A 19,014-nucleotide genomic window follows, 5' to 3' on the forward strand; every position below is an offset into this window, starting at 1 on the left:
ACCTTCTACAAGAAGATTTTCCCAATCCCTCTTAATTCTAGTTCCTTCTCTCTGTTGACAATTTCCTATATACCTTGTATCTAGCTTGTTTGTACATAGTTTTTTGCATGTTGTCTCTCCATTCAATTGTGTTCTCCTCAAGGGCAGGGACTGTCTTTTGCCTTTCTTTGCATCCCCAGCTCTTAGCTCAGTGTCTGGCACATCGAAGTTTCTTAATAAACGCTTATTGACTGACTTACTGACTGATCTTTGCCTTATGAAATTTGTATACCTTTCAGTCTACTGTATTTGGAATAGCTCTACTTTTTCTGAGTAAAATTGGCATGTAGAACTCTGATCATCTATACAAAAAGTATAGAAGAGGGAACTAATAAAATTTATACCAACCAAAGATTAAAATTCAAAAGATAACATGATCCAATCTCAAAATTCCTCTTAAAATGGTGGCACCTTTTGGCAAATCTACACAAAAGGAGAAGGTGAAAAGTTTCAGAAACTTCAAGTGTAAAATCAGAAATTCCAAGTCACAGGAAAAATGTCCAGGGTCTCGTGGTATTTGTGCTGGTGACAGAGGGAATGGGAAGATCAACAGACTAAAGAGTGAAAATGTATGCCTGACGATGGAAGGGAAACTTTAGAATCAACAATTTATTCAAAGGAAAAGCAAAATTGAAGGTGAGTACACCAGACCCTGCCAGTGTGAACTGCCATGGGGTTGGCCACCACTTTAAGCCTTTCTTAAAACAAATAAAATGTAGGCTCAGCAGAAGTTGTTTCATTCGTAATTTTGTATCCCCAGCACCAAGCATTAACAACATCAAGAGCAACGAACAACAGTAGCGAACGTTTACATAGCTCTTTAAGCTTTGCAAGGTGCTTTACGTATATTATCTCATTTGCTCTTTACTATAACTCTTTGAGGTACGTGCGATCATCCCACATTTACAGATGAAGAAAATAAGGCTGAGAAGGATGAGATCATTTGCCCCCAGTCACACAGCTAGTAAATGTATAAGGCAGGATGAACTTCAAGTCAGGCAATCTATGAACTACTCCACACCTTGCATATCATGCTTAAGAAAGGCCTGTTGAATTGAAGTTAATTCACCAACAGTTGTCAACTTGATATTCCTGGGGAATGGGGACAAGGGACCAGACCTGGTTTATGGGAATAATCATCTTAAAACTAATAATGGGGGGAAGCTAGGTGGTGCAGTGGAGAGAGTACCAGACCTGGAGTCAGGAAGACCTGAGTTCAAATCCTGTCTCAGATACTTACTAGCTGTGTGACCCTGGACAAGTCATTTAACCCTGTTTGCCTCAGTTTCCTCATCTATAAAATGAGCTGGAAACAGAAATGGCAAACCACTCCAGTATCTTTGCCAAGAAAACCCCATACGGATTTTGTCAAATACTACTGAACAACAACACCACCACCATCAACAAAACCCCCCAAAAGCCTGATTCTCTAAACTAATATCAGAAGTCCAAGGGAAAATAAGACTTCAACTGCAACCGACTTTTGGAACACTCATTTTGCAGAAGCAAGATGAAAAATATCCATATTTATATTATAATAAATCAATAAGCATTCATTAAGTGATCACCATGTGCTAGGCGTAAAAAGAGAAAACAAAAACAACCTCTGCCTTCAAGGATCTTGTATGCTGATGAAAATACAGAGAATGAATAACCCATTCACTAGACCCTTTTTTAAGGGATCACTGTCCTGTTTCCCAAGTCTCTGATAGTTATCTGAAATGGAAAGTTCTGCATTACAACCAACCAATGATCTCTGTGTATGGCACAGTGGATGGAGTATTAGATTTGGAGTCAAAAGGACTTGGATTCAAATCCTGCCTCAGACATATTAGTTGTGTGATCCTGGAATGGTCATTTAACTTCTCTGTGCCTCAGTAGCCTCATCTGTAAAATGAGGAAATTGGACTCCATGGTTTTCTAAGATCCCTTCCCATTCTAAATCTTGGAGTCCAAGACCTAGGTTCAGGTTTCCCCAAAGCAATGCACAAGCTACATGGTCTTGGGAAAGTCACTTAATCTCTCAGTGCCTCCTAAGCAATTCTCCCACAGGTGGGGAACCTGCGGCCTTGAGGCTACACATGGCCCTCTAGGTCCTCAAGCACAGCCCTTTGTCTGAATCCAAATTCAGTGAAAGGGCCATGCTTGAGGACCTAGAGGGCCATGTGTGGCCTCGAGGTTGCAGGATCCCCACACACCCCTGTAAAAGACTATTCAACTGTAGAGATGGTGCTCATCTGCCTTAGAAGTGGACATTCACTCCACAGGAGTTCCTACATAAATGAAATCACAGGTCATATAAAACACAAAAACAAGTATCCTTATGTTCTACTAATGATACACCTCACTAGACACGCAATCACAGCACAAAAGCCGATCATTTAAATTATTTTCAAATGTCTAAGGTGAATCGGCTATTGGTGATCAAACTGACAAATCATCTCTTATCAAAAGCAAGACTCTGCCGAATGTCATCCTTTACTCACATCTTTCAACTTGTCCAGTTCATTTTGCAGGGCCTGTTTGGAGATTTCCACTTCAATTATCTTCTGTCGTAGAGTTTCATTTTCGTCTTCAGCTTTAGCACGTTTTTCCTCCACGGTCTCAAGTTCATGGTGCAGTCTGACAGACACATCTTTGGCGACCTGTATTGAACCATGTGTATGATGATCATGAGGTTATGAGGCTTGAAGATAAGTAACGGCTGTCACCTAAATATGTGGCCCCCCGGGAAAGCTCAGAAGAGAATGAACAAGAATTGATTTTTACCATTGATTCAAAGCCTGAAGTTCATGAACTTGTGCATATTTCAGTGTAGTGGTTTCCCTTATAATCCTCTGTATTCTATTTTATGCATTTAAAACCATTATTTTAAGAAAGGGTCCAAAGGCTTAACCAACTGTCAAAAGTGTTCACAGCACAAAGCTGATTAAGAATTTCTGTTTTATACCAAACAGAAGAGACAATGGAAACATCTACACCTGATAGACCTATTATGAAAATCTTGAACTGTTACACTGATCTTCTAGTTTAGAAGTGGCAATGTGAATAGAGCGCTGGGCCTGGAGTCAGGAAGACATCTTCCTGAGTTTAAATCTGACCTTAGACACTTACTAGCTATGTGACCCTGGACAAGTCACTTATCCCTGTTTGCCTCAGTTTCCTCATCTCTAAAATGAGCTGGAGAAGGAAATGGAAAACCACTTGAGTATCTTTGCCAAGAAAACCCCAAATGGGGTCATGAAGAGTCAGACACAACCCAAACTACTGACCAACAACAAGTTTAGAAAATGGAATACAAGATCAGAGACACTCAAAGATGAGAGGTTGTCTTCTCTAACAACTGTGTGAATTGCTTCTATGATGCTTTTTGACAAGTCATCCTGCAATTAAACTACATATCTAGTCAGGATATAAAGTTACTCTGAATCAGGAATTTTTAACTTCTTCTGTGTCGTAGACCGTGTGCCACCCCTCTTTTGGCAGTCTGATGAAACCTATGGATCCCTTTTTATAATAATGTTTTCAAATGCATAAAATAAAATTCATAAGCTCATGAAGGAAACCAATTATATTGAAGTAAAGTTTTCAATATATTAAAAAAGTTCATGGACCTCAGGTTAAGAACCCATGCTCTAAATTTAAAGATATTTTTCTGCAACCCAGTTTTATAGTCGATCACACACACATACACACAATGTTTTGCTATGCCTTACCTGCTTTACATTTTTAAGAGAAAAGGGGATTATTTTAAGAATAAATTAATTTTAACTTAAAATTAGTTAATTAATTTTAGATTTTTCCCCAGAGAACAGATAATGAAATGTACCCCCCTTCTCTGTGTAGAAAAGTGAGATCTACAATGAAATGTTGCATACACTGTCAGCTTGGGCAAGGGCAGGGTGGAGGGATCTCACTACTATCTCTTTCAATAATTCTTTACTGATTCCTTCAGTTACTACTTGCCCTATCTTCAAATTACTATGTATGTATGTGTGTATATATATATATATATATATGCATATATATACATATATGTGTGTGTGTATCTTGTATCTCATACTACATATATTTTCTATCATCTACCATCTGCTTATCAATTTATTTATATCTTTTATCTTACTTAAATGTCAATATGTTCTCCTTCCCTCTCTACCCCGACAAGGTAAACTCCTTGCAGGTAAGTATTATATTATTTTTTATTTGTATATATTTATTTTTGTATACCTATGCATGTATGTATTTTTATTTTTGTATATATTTGTTTTATGTATATGTTTGTTTGTATGCATATACTTGTATATATTTATATTTGTATCTCCAGTGCCTATCACATGATAAGTGATTTGTTGATTATAGATTTATTATTACATGTTTATAGAAAGTTTTTGTTATAAGGGAGGGGCCAATTTAGAGGAAAACTGGATATTTAGAAATAGCTACAGCAGCTATCAAAAGGTACAAAAAACCCAAAACCAAACTAAACTAATCATTTAGGCCTTGTAGGAAATCCCAAACCCTCTTGGGAGAAAAAAAAATGTATGTGTATATATATATGTATATATACATTAATATACAGAATATGCACAGATATGCATGTATAATTCATTAGGAATTCAAATTGAAAATATAGCTAAAAGTTTTCCATATGTATGATGTGATAAGATACTTTAAATTAAGAACCAGTTGACCATTTTTACCATCCAGCAAAGAATGAGGAAGAATCTGTTTTTCTATCATAGATGGCAGAAATATCACTACAGAAATACCAATCTCCATCACATTATATTTAATGGTACTTTGATTGCTAGTGTTTTATCACCTTCAATAGAATTGAGAACTTTTTCTGTTCTCATAATGAAAGGCTAAAATGACATTTCTCAGAAGTGCTCAGCTTTAAGGAGAGGCAGTGTGATATATAATTAATTTTTAGATAAATGACTTGCTATGTGGGTCATTAGAGAGTCTCTAAAGTTCAGTGGAGAAAGCAAAAAAGGAGAAATTCTAGAATTCCATCATTTCATTCCCCTTTTCTACCCTTAGCTTCCAGAAAGACATGGGCAAACCAATAATGCTCCGATTTCCTATTCTGTGACATGGTGACCCCAAGACTCCCTCCTGTGTTATGGGAATGTCAGATTGTAGCACCATCTGGAAATAAAAAATGACCTAAAAATGCTAAATGACTATAGGCATCTTTAGCGAGTGACCTGAGAAACTGAACTCCTCTTTAACATACTCCAAAATTATTCGATGTGTATTCCACAGATGTTCATTCACTCAACAGCTGTTATGTTAAAGGCATTGTCTAGTGCCATGATGGACTCAAGTAAGAGTAAGACAATGTATATGTCCTCGTGGAGCTCATGGCAAGATGTAATATGTATCAATAACTAAATACTTGAATTAAACTGAATTACAAAGGCAGTTTGAGGGAGGAGGAAATTATTTTTCATTTAGGGCTTTGGGAGAGGGACAGGGCAGAGAATGAAATCAAAGATGGTTTTCTGGAAAAACAGCAGTTTAACTGGACATTGAGAGATGGGTAGGAATTACACAGGCAGAACTAGGGAAAGAAGGATATCTTAGGTGGAGAGGTCAGTGTGAACAAAAAGAATGGAGGTATGTTTGAAGAACAATGAGGAGTCTGGTGGGAATGTAGGGTGTGTGAGGGAGGTTTGTCAGTGGAAAAGTCTGAGCAGGAAATTCTTGAGGTGTTTTCATCCTATTTTGGCACCAATTGACTTTTTTACTCTAATAATTCTTTTTTCTAAATGTATTTTTAATTTATGGAATAAAACAAGCATTTCCATAACATAGCATAATAAAAAAGATGATTGCACATGAAACTGCAAATCTACTTTATATAACTTGCTATTCCTTTTAAATATACAACAAAGTTACCATGTAAGTTTCTTTTTTCTTTTTTTCTTTCCCTCCACCCTAGAGATGGCCACCATTAGACAAATAGTTACATATGTATGTATCTATATGTTTGTGTGTGTGTGTGTGTGTGTGTAAAATTATTCTATACATACTTCTGTCTTTCTCTGGATGCAGATAGCATCTTTCTTCATATGTCCTTTATAGTAAATTTGGTTATTTATAATGATATTTATTCTAATGATGCTTAACCTTTTTGTGTCATGAACCCCTTTGGCAGGTTGGCAAAACCTGTAGAATTCTTTTCAGTATAACATTATTAAATGAATAAAATAAAATATATAAGATTTAAAAAGAAACCATTTTATTGAAATATAGTTATCACAAGATCAATTTTTTAAGTTGACCAGACCATAGGTTAAGGATCTCTGATCAAGATGTTTCACTAATTTTACATTGTACATATGTCTGGTTGTTCTTAAGCTTTGCTAAGAGATAGCCTAGTGTACCCAACAATATATTGGGATAGACCTCTGAAAAGAGCAGGCTACAATTAACAATACATGAAAAGTGCTTTGTAAACCATAAAATACTTGTTAAAGTTATCTATCATCATCATCAACATCACCATTCTTATACTTCAAATTTTTATAAGCAACATACTTCCAGCTTAGTGTCGAAATACAATCTTTCCAAAAACAAAGAATTACCACATAAACCACAAATGTGAGAATTCCTTAGGTTTTTTTTTTTAATTCCCAGAACCAAGATTCTATCCACAGGGGAAAAAAAACCAACAACGACAAAAAATAAACCCCTGTCTTTTGTCAAGAAGGCATGCTTGAATTCCATTGATTACATACCTTTAAATCTTGCTCCAGACTTCTGATGAGTTCTCCATCCACCTGACCAGTCTGAGCAACCTTCAAGCTTTTTTGTTCAGCTTTCCTGAGACGGTACTGCAGGATGCGGCAGTTTTTATTAGCACGGTCCAGTTCTCGTCTGAGTTCCTGCAATTGGTAAACATCTTCTTCTAAATAGCTGTCCCGCATCTCTTCCATTTCTGCACGGAGTTCATCCAGTTCATCCTGTACAAACCCAAACCGAACAGATTTACAAGCCTGTTTCATCCAAAACAAAATAAAGCAAAAAACCACCCAGTTTTACAGGCCCACAAAAACAAAACCCAGCACCCTTAGGAATTAACTTTGAATGTATAAAGTTATTCTTATTGATGCCTTACTGGCCTCTGTTATGATAAGAGGAAGTGTTTGGGATTTGCCATCCAAAGTGATGTCCTTAAAAGCCTTGGTCTAGCCTTATAAACCCAGACATCAAAAAGTAGAGGAATATTACAAGTGCTAGCTTCTGAGATGGATTCCACAGCAATTCTTTTGCTGCTATAAGCACAGCTGAAATGAAAGTCCTTTGGTCTACAACTTTAATTTAACTGTTTCTTACTGTTAGAACCACAACATACATTTAAAGGTATATAAATTTCTGCTTTGCAACATGCGTCTCAGCTTTCAGATGAGAAGCCAACTATTCCATATCAGGATCATTTTGATTATTAAGAGCAGAATTTTTCCAAACAAAAATTTTAAAAAGAGCAGAATTTTGGGGGGGTAATGTACTGTTTCTCTCACATAGAATGTAAGCTCCTAGAGGGCTTATTGACCTCCTATATTTCATTTCTCATCCATACCACTACCTTGACTCTTTAATATAGATGGATGATCCATATACATAAAAAAGACTTAGTCATTTGGTATGACAGATGGCATAGGAGATAAAGGGCTACCTTTGGAGAAGATGTGGTCCTTTTTTTCCCCTCCACATTAACCATGATGAGGGGGGGAGGGGGGAAGCAAGAAAAATAAAGTGAAAGAAAATATGCTTCAGTCTACAGAGTTCATTAGTTATCTCTCTGGAGGTGGACAGCATTTTTAATCATGAATCCTTTGGAATAGTTGTGGATCATTGTGTTGATCAGAGAAGCTAAGTCTTGCACAGTTGATCATCATGACAATATTGCTGTTACTATGTACAAGGTTCTCTTGGTTCTATTCACTTTACTTTGCATCAGTTCATATAAATCTTTCCAGGATTTCCTGAAACCATCCCGCTCATCATTTCTTACAGCACAATGGTATTCCACCACGATCATATGCACCACTTGTTCAGTCATTCCCCAATTGATGAGTGTCTCTCAGTTTCCAGTTCTTTGCCATAACAAAAAGAGTTGCCATAAACATTTTTATACATATAACTATATATGTATTTCCCTTTTTTTCTCTTGGGGCACATACCTAGTACTGGTATCACCAGGTTCAAGGATATGCACAGTTTTATAGCTCTTTGGGCATAGTTCCAATTTTTTCTCCGTAATGGTTAAACTGGTTCGTAGTTCCACCAATAGTGCATTGGTATACCTATTTTTCTACCTCCCTTCCAGCATTTATCATTTTCTTTTTCTGTCATCTTAAACAATCTGATGGGTACCTGGTAGTAACTCAGAGTTGTTTTAATTTGCATTTCTCTAATTTTTAGTAATTTAGAACATTTTTTCATATGGCTATTAAAAACTTCTACTTCTTCCGAAAACTGCATGTTTGTGTACTTTAACCATTTGTCAATTGGAGAATGACTTTTATTTTTATAAATTTGCCTCAGTTCCCTGGATATCTGAGAAATAAGGCTTTCTTTAGAGAAAATTATTATAACCACCCCCCCCCACCAAGTTTCCTGGTTTCCTTCTAATTTTGGCTGTATTAGTCTTGCTTTTGCAAAAACCTTTTTATTGAATGCAATCAAAATTATCCATTTTACCTCTTATGATCTTCTCTATCTCCTGTTTGGGTCATGAATTCTTCCCTTTATTCACAGATCTAACAGGTAATTTTCCCCCTACTTTCCTAATATGCTTATGATTTCACCCTTTATGACCAAATCATGTACCATTTTTGACCTTATCTTGGTATGTATAGTGTGAGACGTCGGTTTTCACTTAGTTTCTGCCAGATTGCATTCCATTTTTCCTGGCAGTTTTAGTCAAATAATGAGTTCTTGTCCCAATATCTTGGATCTTTGGGTTTATCACATATTAGTTTACTGTGGTCACTTACTTCTATATATTGTGTACCTAATATACTCCACTCATCAACCACTGTTTTTCTTATCCAGTATCAGATTGTTTTGATGATTACTACCTTTCAGTATTGTTTGAGATCTGGTATTGGTAGGTCGCCTTCTTTCACTCTTTTTTTTTAATTTATAGTCTTGACATTCTTGACCTTTTGTTCCATCAGATGAATTTTGTTCTTATTTTTTTCTAGTACTATAAAATAATTCTTTGGTTGCCTGATTAGTAGAGCATTGAATAGGTAAATTAATTTAGGTAGTATTGTCATTTTTCTTATACTACCTTGACCAACCCATGAGGAATTAATAATTCTCCAATTGTTTAGATCTTCTTTATTTGTCTGTGTGTATCTTGGCAGGTAGACTCTCAAGTATTTTATACTGTATGCAGTTATTCTAAATGGGATTTCTCTACCTCTTTCTACTCAATTTTGGGGGATATATGTATATACATACACACATACATATATGTATGTATATATAATATAAATATATATGCTGATGATTTATGCAGGTTTATTTCACATCCTGCAAATTTACTAAAGCAATTAATTGTTTCAACTACTTTTGACTACTCTTGTTTTTCTACTTATACCATCATATCAACTACAAAGAGTGATAGTTTTGTTTCCTCGTTGTCTATTCTTATTCCTTTAATTTCGTTTTCTTGTCATTGCTGTAGCTAACATTTCTAGTACAACATTGAATAATAATGGACATCCTTGTTTCATCCCGATCTTATTAGAAAGGTTTCTAGCTTATCCCCATTACGAATAATGCATGTTAGATAGATACTACTTATCATTTTGAGAAAAGCTCCCTTTATTCCTATCCTTTCTAGTGTTTTTTAATAGAAATATGTGTTGTGGTTTAACAAAAGCTTTTTCTACATCTATTATCACATGGTTTTTGTTCTTTTTAAAATTTATATAGTCAATTATGCTTATAATTTTCCTAATATTGAGCTAGTCCTGCATTCCTGGTATAAAACCCACGTGGTTGTAGTGTATTAACTTTGTGACATATTGCTGTAATCACTTTCATTGTATTTTATTTACCACCATTGCATCAGTATTCAGTAGGGAAATTGGTCTATAGTTTTCTTTCTCTATTTATCCTCTTTCTAGGATAGGTGTCAAAACAATATTTGTGTCATAGAAGAAATTTGGCAGGACTCTTTACTTATTTTTTTTTAAATAACTTACGTAGTATTGGAATTAATTGTTTTTTAAGTGTTTGGTAGAATTCACCTATAAATCTATCTGGTCCTGAGGATTTTTCCTAGGGAGTTCATTTAAGACTTGTTCAATTTCTTTTTCTAGAGTAAGGCTATTTAAGTATTCTATTTCCTTTTCTATAAAATCTAGGCAACTTACGTATTGGTAAATATTTATCCATTTAATTTAGATTGCCATTTTATTGACATATAGTTGGGCAAAATAGCTCTTAATAAGTGCTTCTTTTCCATTTCATTCGTGGTGCATTCTCTCTTTTCATGTTCAATATTGGCAATTTGGTTTTCTTCTTTATTTTTTAAATCAAATTAACCAATGGTTTATTGTATTTTTTCATATAATCAGCTCTTAGTTTAATTTATTAGTTCAATGCTTTTTGTTTATTTTTTAACTTTCAATTTTATTCATCTCTACTTTGAGGATCAGGATTTCAATTTTGGTGTTTAGTTGGGAATTTTTAATTCGCTTTTTTTCCTAGTTTTTTTATCTGTATGCCCAAATCATTGATCTACTCTTTCTCTCTTTTACTGATATAAGCATTTAAAGATATAAAATTTTCCCTAAGTACTGCTTTGGCTGCATCCCACAAATTTTGGTATGTTGTCTCACTGTTATCTCTTTAATGAAATTATTGTTTCTTTGATTTGTTCTTTTACTCACTCGTTCTTTAGAATTAGGTTATTTAGTTTCCAATTAATTGAAAATCTATGTTTCCATGGCCCTTTATTGAATGTAATTTCATTGCATTATTCTTTGAAAGGTGTGAATTAAATATTTCTGCTTTTCTGCATTTGTCTGTGAGCTTTTATGGCCTTAATAGATGGTCTATTTTGTGACATAAACAGCTAAGAAAGAGGTATACTTCCTTCTATTCCCATTCAATATTCTCTAAGGGTTTAACATATTTAACTTTTCTGAAATTCTGTTTATCTCCTTAACTTCTTATTTTATGGTTAGATTTATTTAGATCTGAGAGGGGAAAATCGAGTGCCCCCACTAATATAGTTTTACTCTCTATTTCCTCCTGTGACTCATTTAACTTTTCCTTCAAGAATTCGGATGCTATGCTATTTGGTTATATATACATACATATATATATATAGATATAGATATAGATATATAGATATATAGATATATGTTTAGTATTGATATTACTTCATTGTACCTTTTAGTAAAATGTAGTTTCCCTGAATATCTCTTTTAATTAAGGCTATTTTTGCTTTTGTTTTGTCTGAGGCTACAATTGCTACCCCTGCCTTTTTTGCTTCAGCTGAAACACAATAGATTCTGCCCTAGTTCCTGATTTTAACTCTATGTCTTTTCTTTTCAAGTGTGTCTCTTGTAAACAATATATTGTTGGATTCTGGTTCCTAATCTATCTTTTACCTGCTTCCATTTTATGGATGATTTCATCCATTTACATTCCCAGTTATGATTGCTAGATCCTCTTCTATTTATCCTTCTCTTTTCTTACCCTGTCCTCTCTTTAAAAATCTATTTAGCTGTTGATCACTACCTACCTTCCCTAAACTATCCCTTCTCTTACCACTTTCTTTCTCAACTCTGTATGCACATGTGTGTGTATGTATATTGTTCTATCTTTGAACCAGTTCAGATGAGAATGAGGTATAAGCATTGCCCACTTACCCCCATTTTCTCTTCTATTATAAAAAATCTTTCCTGTTTGCACCTCTATTATGTGAGATAATTTTCCCCAGTTTTCTTCTTCCTTTCCCATTCTCCCAGTGAATGTTTCTTTCTCATCCTTCCATTTTTTTGAGATGATCCCAAAATAATAGCCTTATATGCAAACCCCTGTGTATATAGACTCCATCTAACTGCCCTACTAATGATAAATTTGGGAATAACATATATCATCTTCCCATTTTGTTGTGTCATTTCAGTCATGTCTGACTCTTTGTGGCCCCATTTGGGGTTTTCCTTGGCAAAGATACTGGAGTGGTTTACCATTTCCTTCTCCATTTCATTTTGTGGATGAGGAAACCGAGGCAAACAGGGTTAAGTGACTTGCCAGGGTCACAGAACTAGTAAGTGTCTGAAGATGGATTTGAACTCATGAAGATGAGTCTTTCTGATTCCAAGCTCAGCACTCTATCAACTAGCTGCACCTCCACCTCCCACATCTTCCCATATAGGAATATACGTAGTTTTCATGCTTAACTTTTTGTGCTTCTTTTGAGTCTTCTGTCTGAATGTTGAACTTTCTATTCAGCTCTGGTCTTTTCATTAGGAATGCTTGAAAGTCCTCTATTTCATTAAATAACAATTTTTCCCTCTGTTGGATTTTACTCAATATTGGGTAGGTTATTCTTGGTTGTGATCCTAACTCCTTTACTTTCTGGAATATAATATTCCAAGCCCTCTTCTCCTTTGTAGTTGTAGGTGCTAAGTCTTATGTTATCCTTACTGTAGCTAAACAGTATTTGAATAGCTATAGAATTTGGCTATAGTATTCTTAGGATTTTTCATTTTGGGAACTCTTTCATGAGGTAATAAGTAGATTCTTTAAGTTTCTACTTTGCCTTCTGGTTCTATGATATCTGGGAAGTTTTCCTTTATAATTTGTTGAAATAGAATGTGTAGGATCTTTTTCTGGTCATGGTTTTCAGGTAGTTTCATGATACTTAGATGATCTCTCCTCAATCTATTTTCCAGGTCAATTGTTGTTCTGTGAGATATTTCACATTTTCTTTTATTCTTTTGACTTTGTTTTATCATTTCTTGATGTCTCATGGAGTCATTAGCTTCCACTTGACTGATTCTAATTTTTAAGGAGTTATTTTCTTCAGTGAGGTTTTGAACCTTTTTTTAACCAAAATATTAATTCTCTTTTGATATAGTTTTCTTGTGTTGCTCTTATTTCTTTCCCCAATTTCTCGTCTCCCAATTTTATGTGATTTTGTTTTGATCTTTTTTTGCTTCTTTGTTTAGCTCTTCTAGGAATTCTTTTTGGGCTTGTTTCCAATCTGCATTTTTTTTTCTTTGAGGCTTTAATTGCAGGTGTTTTCAAGTCCTTGTCTTCAGAGTTTGTGTCTTGAGTTTTTCTGTCATCACAAATGATTTTTATGATCAGGTTCTATTTTGGTTGTTGTTTGCCCATTTTTCCAGACTATTTTTTGACTTTGGACTTAATGTTAGAGTTGGACTCTGCCCACTTCCGAGTGGAAAGACTAGTCTAAACATCTGCAGCTAGGTCTGGTGGTATATAGGTTTCAGTGCTTCAAAGCTGGTGTGATCCACAGAGAGTTTGGGTTACTGTCCTATTGATCTGTGCTCTGGTCCTTACCCAGGTAGGACCTTGGCTCCATTGTGATTGCAGACGATGAGCACTCCTCTCTGCACTGAAACTGTGACCCAGAATTATGTAACAGATAAAGAACCTGCCAAATGGCATCTGGTTCTATGCCAGGTGCTGGCATATCATATCTTTCTAACAAAGTCTTTAATCCCCTTACTGTACATAGGTGTTTAGCACTTCTGGGACCACTGTTGCTTCTGCTGTCACTGCCTTCAACTTCCATAGCCAATGTTGCTTCTGCCATGACGAGATCCTGGCCAATCCTTGTTCCAGTGTCTGCATACCTTTCTTTTTGCCCTCTTAAGCTGTCCGCGGCTGGAAAAATGAGTCACGGTGACTTTTTTCTTGGTTACCCAGATCAGAATTTGGTTTGATGGGTTTTCAAAATGTTCTTTAAGAAATGCTCATTTCACTTCACCATCTTGGTTCCATCCCCAAAGATGTGCTTTCAAGTTCCATCTATAATATATACTGGTAGTATGATTATAGGCAAGTCACTTAAACTCTCAGTACCCCAGGCTAAGACTGTGTGTATAAGAACTATAATTCTTTATCCGTGGAAGAAGTTCCAACAGTGGAGCTTTCTTCAGGTATAAATTTCAGGTGCTGATCAAAAATAACAAATCGGGACATAAATACATCACTATTTCCTTACCATCTTTTGTTGTCCTAATTCTAAACTACTCTTCCCAACTCCAAGCAAAATTTTCCAATACTCCAAATATAAATTCTACTAAGTATTGGAAAAAAATGTTAGCTGGGATATCAAATTTACTGTGTGGACTAAGAAAGGCTTTGGAAGGAAAGGGATTAAGGCAACAGTAACAAACCTGTTCTTTGCACAGCAGGATTACTAGAGATTAAGAAGCCTCCAGAGCACAATAAACTGTCATTCCCATTCATTTAATCTTTGTATCATTGATGGCTCTTGAGAGAAAAATTTTTACACAAACCTAGCTACCTTAAACTATAAACTTTTACATTGCTGCTCTGTTGCACTAGGATTCTTGCTATTTATTGTTAATCCTGCATTCAATCAAAAACCCAGAGATCTGTAGACAGGAAGGAGAAATGTTTTCCCTAAGCTAGAGACTCCTTTCTTTCCAGTGAGATATTTTACATTTTCCTTTATTTCTTTAGTCTTTTGACTCTGTTTTATTGTTTCTTGATGTCTTGTGGATATCACAGCTCCCACTTGACCAAGTCTAATTTTTAAGGAGTTATTTTGTACCTCAGTGGCACTACCAAATTCTACTAAGGCATTTTTAAAATTTGCTTGGGGTTCGGTCCAAAAGATACAGTGATAGTTCTCATGGAAAACAAAACAAAATAAAAAACTACAGAATGACTTGTTACTTATTGGGAGTAGAGGTCCATGGGATTTAGACAGTTCTCCATTTGACCTATGTTCAACATTGTCATCATTTTCTTTATAGAAAACATCTCCAAAGTAATAGCTTTCTTCCTCTACACTGTTCAAATTACTGCATCACACAGAATGACCAACCTAATTGACTATTATCTGGAATGAGATCTACTGTAAAAAACAAACTAGCCAATAGAAAAGATGTTTTTTTTAAAAAAGCTTTACCACTTACTAAACAACTAAATGAATAAAATTGTTCATCCAGGTTTCCGAGAGTCTGTAGAGTTTACATAATAATGAAAGATGACTTCCTTGAAAACATCAATATAATAATTAATTAATAACTAATTTATGCAGTACCTACTTTGTGCCAGACACCGTGCTAAGTGCTTTACTCTTTGCTAAGCACTACAATGTCTACCAAAGGCATATAAACCTCAAAGATGAAAATGGGTTCATCTTCAACAGCAGTGACTGTTGACCTTTTGTCAAAATCATTGTGTAGGAAGCTCTGGCTTGATTGACAAAAGTGCCCTCCTTGCTCTTCATGAACTAAATATTTCAAGTTCTCATCTGAAAAGCTTAAAGTCTCACACAAGCTATTCCAAGTTTTCCCTATAATTTTAGCATTTTTGTCATTGTCATCTGTATTTCTGTAAAAATACCAAAGAGAATTAATGAGAGCATTTTAGTACAACATGAAAATATTTTCTGAGAGATAATACTTGTAGTAGTGAGTTCTTTTAAATAAACACTCCATATAAAGCATAACAGTACTTACACTACCAACTTTCTAGAAAAAAAAAAACACTTTGTAAAGCTGAGAGACCTCTATCCCAACAAATCTTACTAATGTAGCACTTCATACATTAAAAATGGTTTTACAATAACCTCATGAGGTAGGAAATACCATCTTCACCACCATTGTACCAACGAAAAAATGAGGCTCAGAGATAGTGATTTGCCCACAGTCACACAGTGCTAATAATTAACAGCACCAAGATTTCGACTCAGATCTCTTGATTCCAAGTTCTGAAATCTCTCCATTACATCATACTTATTAAATGTGAGTTTCTGTTTTGAGTCTCTGAACTTCCTCAAACAGATTTAAAGATTTTTTTTTTACTTTTTGTATTTCATAAAATTTGAAATTAATTAAGATTATTCATTCATTCAAGACAACATGCCTATTCACCACAGTGGCTAGCACCTCCCCCTAAAAATTACTTTTCTTATACTTTCTATATACTTATATGTGTGTAGTTGTTTCCCCCTATAGAATATAAGCTCCTTGAGGGCAAGGACTGTTTTCATTTATGTCTTTGTATACCCTCAATGACTAGCACAATGCCAGGTACATAGTAGGTGCTTAATAAATGTGCATTGGTTGATCCAGGTAATGATGTATAGTGCAGGTATAGGGAACCTATGGCCTCGAGGCCACATGTCACCTTATAGGTCCTTGGGTGTGGCCTTTTGACTCAGTCCAAGTTAGACAAAACAAATCCTTTTATTGAGGGGATTTGTTCTGTGAAGTTTAGATTTAGTCAAAAGCCTGCACTTGAGGACCTAGACAGCCACATGTGACCTCGAGGCCACAAGTTCCTCACCCCTGGTCAAGGCAATGAAAGAATAAATTTAGGGCTCTACTATCATGTCTTGAGTCACCACTAGACATTTTTCCATTTAAGTCTTATGTTTAGGAAAATGTTTTTCTAAAAACATGTATATATATATATATATATATATGTATATACATATATATACATACATAAAATCATAACTATAACATTATATATATATATATGTTACCATACCTGGGATAACAGAGTTTAAAATATGTGCAAAAAGTATCTCTAAAACCTTTAAGAGGAATGGAGACTTTGGCTATTCCAAAAGAGCTCATTGGACAAACAGAAAATAATCTCTGTGGCCTGCCTCAAAATCAAGTTTTAATGAATAAGTGTGGGAGAATAAGAGTTTAATGAAGAAGCGTGGGAGGGTGGCCACTGACTGCTCATGCTAAGAGCTGTTGCCTTCACTTTCTGTCATTCTTGTGGCTTTTTCCAACTAATCAAAACAAGGCAGCTCTGGGCTCTGAAAAAAAAATCTCAAAACTAGACAGGACATCAAAGGCACCTGGTCCAACATCACCAACACCACCATCATCATCACCATTGTTGTCGTCGTGGTCATCATCATCATCACCATCATCATTATCATCACAATAACAATATGTAAAAATGATCTAGTACTTGAAGGTTTGGAAAATACTTTACATGTTAATTCATTTGATCTTCACAACAACCTTGGTGGATAGGTGCTAATATTATTCCCATCTACAGATTATAGAGCTTCAGTCACTTGCCCAGAGTCTCATGTCCTCTCTAAGTGATCATAGAGCTTTTGCTTATAGGACTCTAGGGAAGGGAACCCACCGCCTCTCGGGGCAGCCTGTTCCACTTTTAGGTACTCTAATTGTTGGGAGACTCACCTTACATTAAAGCTAAATTTGCTCTTTTGCCAAGGCCACCAGCCATTCTGTGGATCCAAACAACAAGCATCATTTTTCTCCCTTGTGACAATCCTTCAAATACTTGAGAACAACTATTATGTCATAGGATCGTAGCTTAGAGCTAGAAGGAATCTTAGAGACCTTTCAGTCCAGGGGTGGGGAACCTACAGACTCAAGGCCAAATATGGCCATCTAGGTCCTCAAGTGTGGCCCTTTGACTAAATCCAAACTTCACAGAACAAATCCCCTTAATAAAAGGATTTGTTCTATAAAACTTGGACTCAATCAAAAGGCTGCACCCAAGGATCTAGAAGGCTACATGTGGTCTCCAGGATGCAGGTTCCCCTCCCCTTATTTTGCATATGAAAAACTGAGGCCCCGGAGAGGTAAATTATTTGAATACAGCAAAAAAGACCTTACAGCTAGTAAGTAGCACAGTCAGAATTCAAACCCAGCTCCTCAGACTCTAAATCCAGTGTTCTTTCTACTCTATGACATTACCTCTCTAATGTCCACTGCGTCTTCTCCAGGCTAAACATTAATAGTCCTTTCAACCAATCCTTGTATAGCCTGGGCCCAAGCCCCTCACTACCCTGACTGCCCCTACTTGTCCATGGACCCAGAACTAAACACAATAGTTCAAATATAGTCTGACCAGGGTGGTCTGTCATCTCCCTTGTTCTGAAAATAATGATTCTATTAATGAAGACTAGCATTGCATTAGCTTTTTTTGGCAGAGATACCATGCCTGGCTCCTGCTGAACTTGCAATCCACAAAATACTCCCAGGTTTTATACACATAAATTCCTACCTAGACACACCACTTCCATCCTATAATTTGTGTGGAGTGAAATGGTAGAAAGCTAGCATAGAAATTATCAGGTGCTCTCTATGGATCTGAATGCTAAAAAGAAATTCAGGAATGAGCCAATAGACAAGACTTTGCCCAAAGGGCCAGGTAGCTCTTTTCTATCAAGTTTCCACTTGAAGACAATCTCACTAAAGACATAGTCTTCAATGATAGTAATCAAGAACTATGTAGAATGTCTCCTCAAAGAGAGGGGATAGTCAGGGTGCAGAAAGGGACATATAGTATTTGGACATGGCCAGTACAGGAATTTGTTTTGCTTGATGATGCATATTTGTAACAAGAGTTTTGTTTTTCCTTATTTTTTGTTCCTCAGTTGGGGTGGGGGAAGGTGGAAAGGAAAGAAAATAGAAATTAATTTAATTTAAAAATAAAAACTATATATAGAAAACATGAATTAACCCTTAGAAATAATATATATATGTATATGTATACATATGTGTGTGTGAAAGAAATGCACACAAATTTTGTTTGTACAAAGCTTACTTGTAAAGGGGCTCAAGTCACCAAAAGCCTGAAATTATCTGCTGCTCAATTAGCGTCTTAAAAATGCTAATTTTGTCCAAGAAAAGAGAGGTTAACAGAATGCACCCTCTTTTCTTAGTCAGACTACCAACCCAGGATGAGCTGAAGCAAGGATCTACATAT

General features: G+C 35.6%; 1 protein-coding gene across 1 annotated transcript in view; it reads right to left on the reverse strand.

Moving 5' to 3' along the window:
* MTCL1 (microtubule crosslinking factor 1) overlaps positions 1 to 19,014 on the reverse strand; it is a 177,494-nt gene that overhangs the window by 147,994 nt on the left and 10,486 nt on the right. Inside the window, exons 2-3 of the mRNA XM_036743573.1 lie at positions 6,786 to 7,010; positions 2,526 to 2,684 (exon numbers count right to left, since the gene is read on the reverse strand). Coding sequence (XP_036599468.1) covers positions 2,526 to 2,684; positions 6,786 to 7,010 — 384 coding nt within the window. The remainder of the gene's footprint in view (positions 1 to 2,525; positions 2,685 to 6,785; positions 7,011 to 19,014) is intronic.

This window comes from Trichosurus vulpecula, chromosome 1, assembly GCF_011100635.1.
Source record: "Trichosurus vulpecula isolate mTriVul1 chromosome 1, mTriVul1.pri, whole genome shotgun sequence".
NCBI classification, from domain to species: Eukaryota; Metazoa; Chordata; class Mammalia; order Diprotodontia; family Phalangeridae; genus Trichosurus; species Trichosurus vulpecula.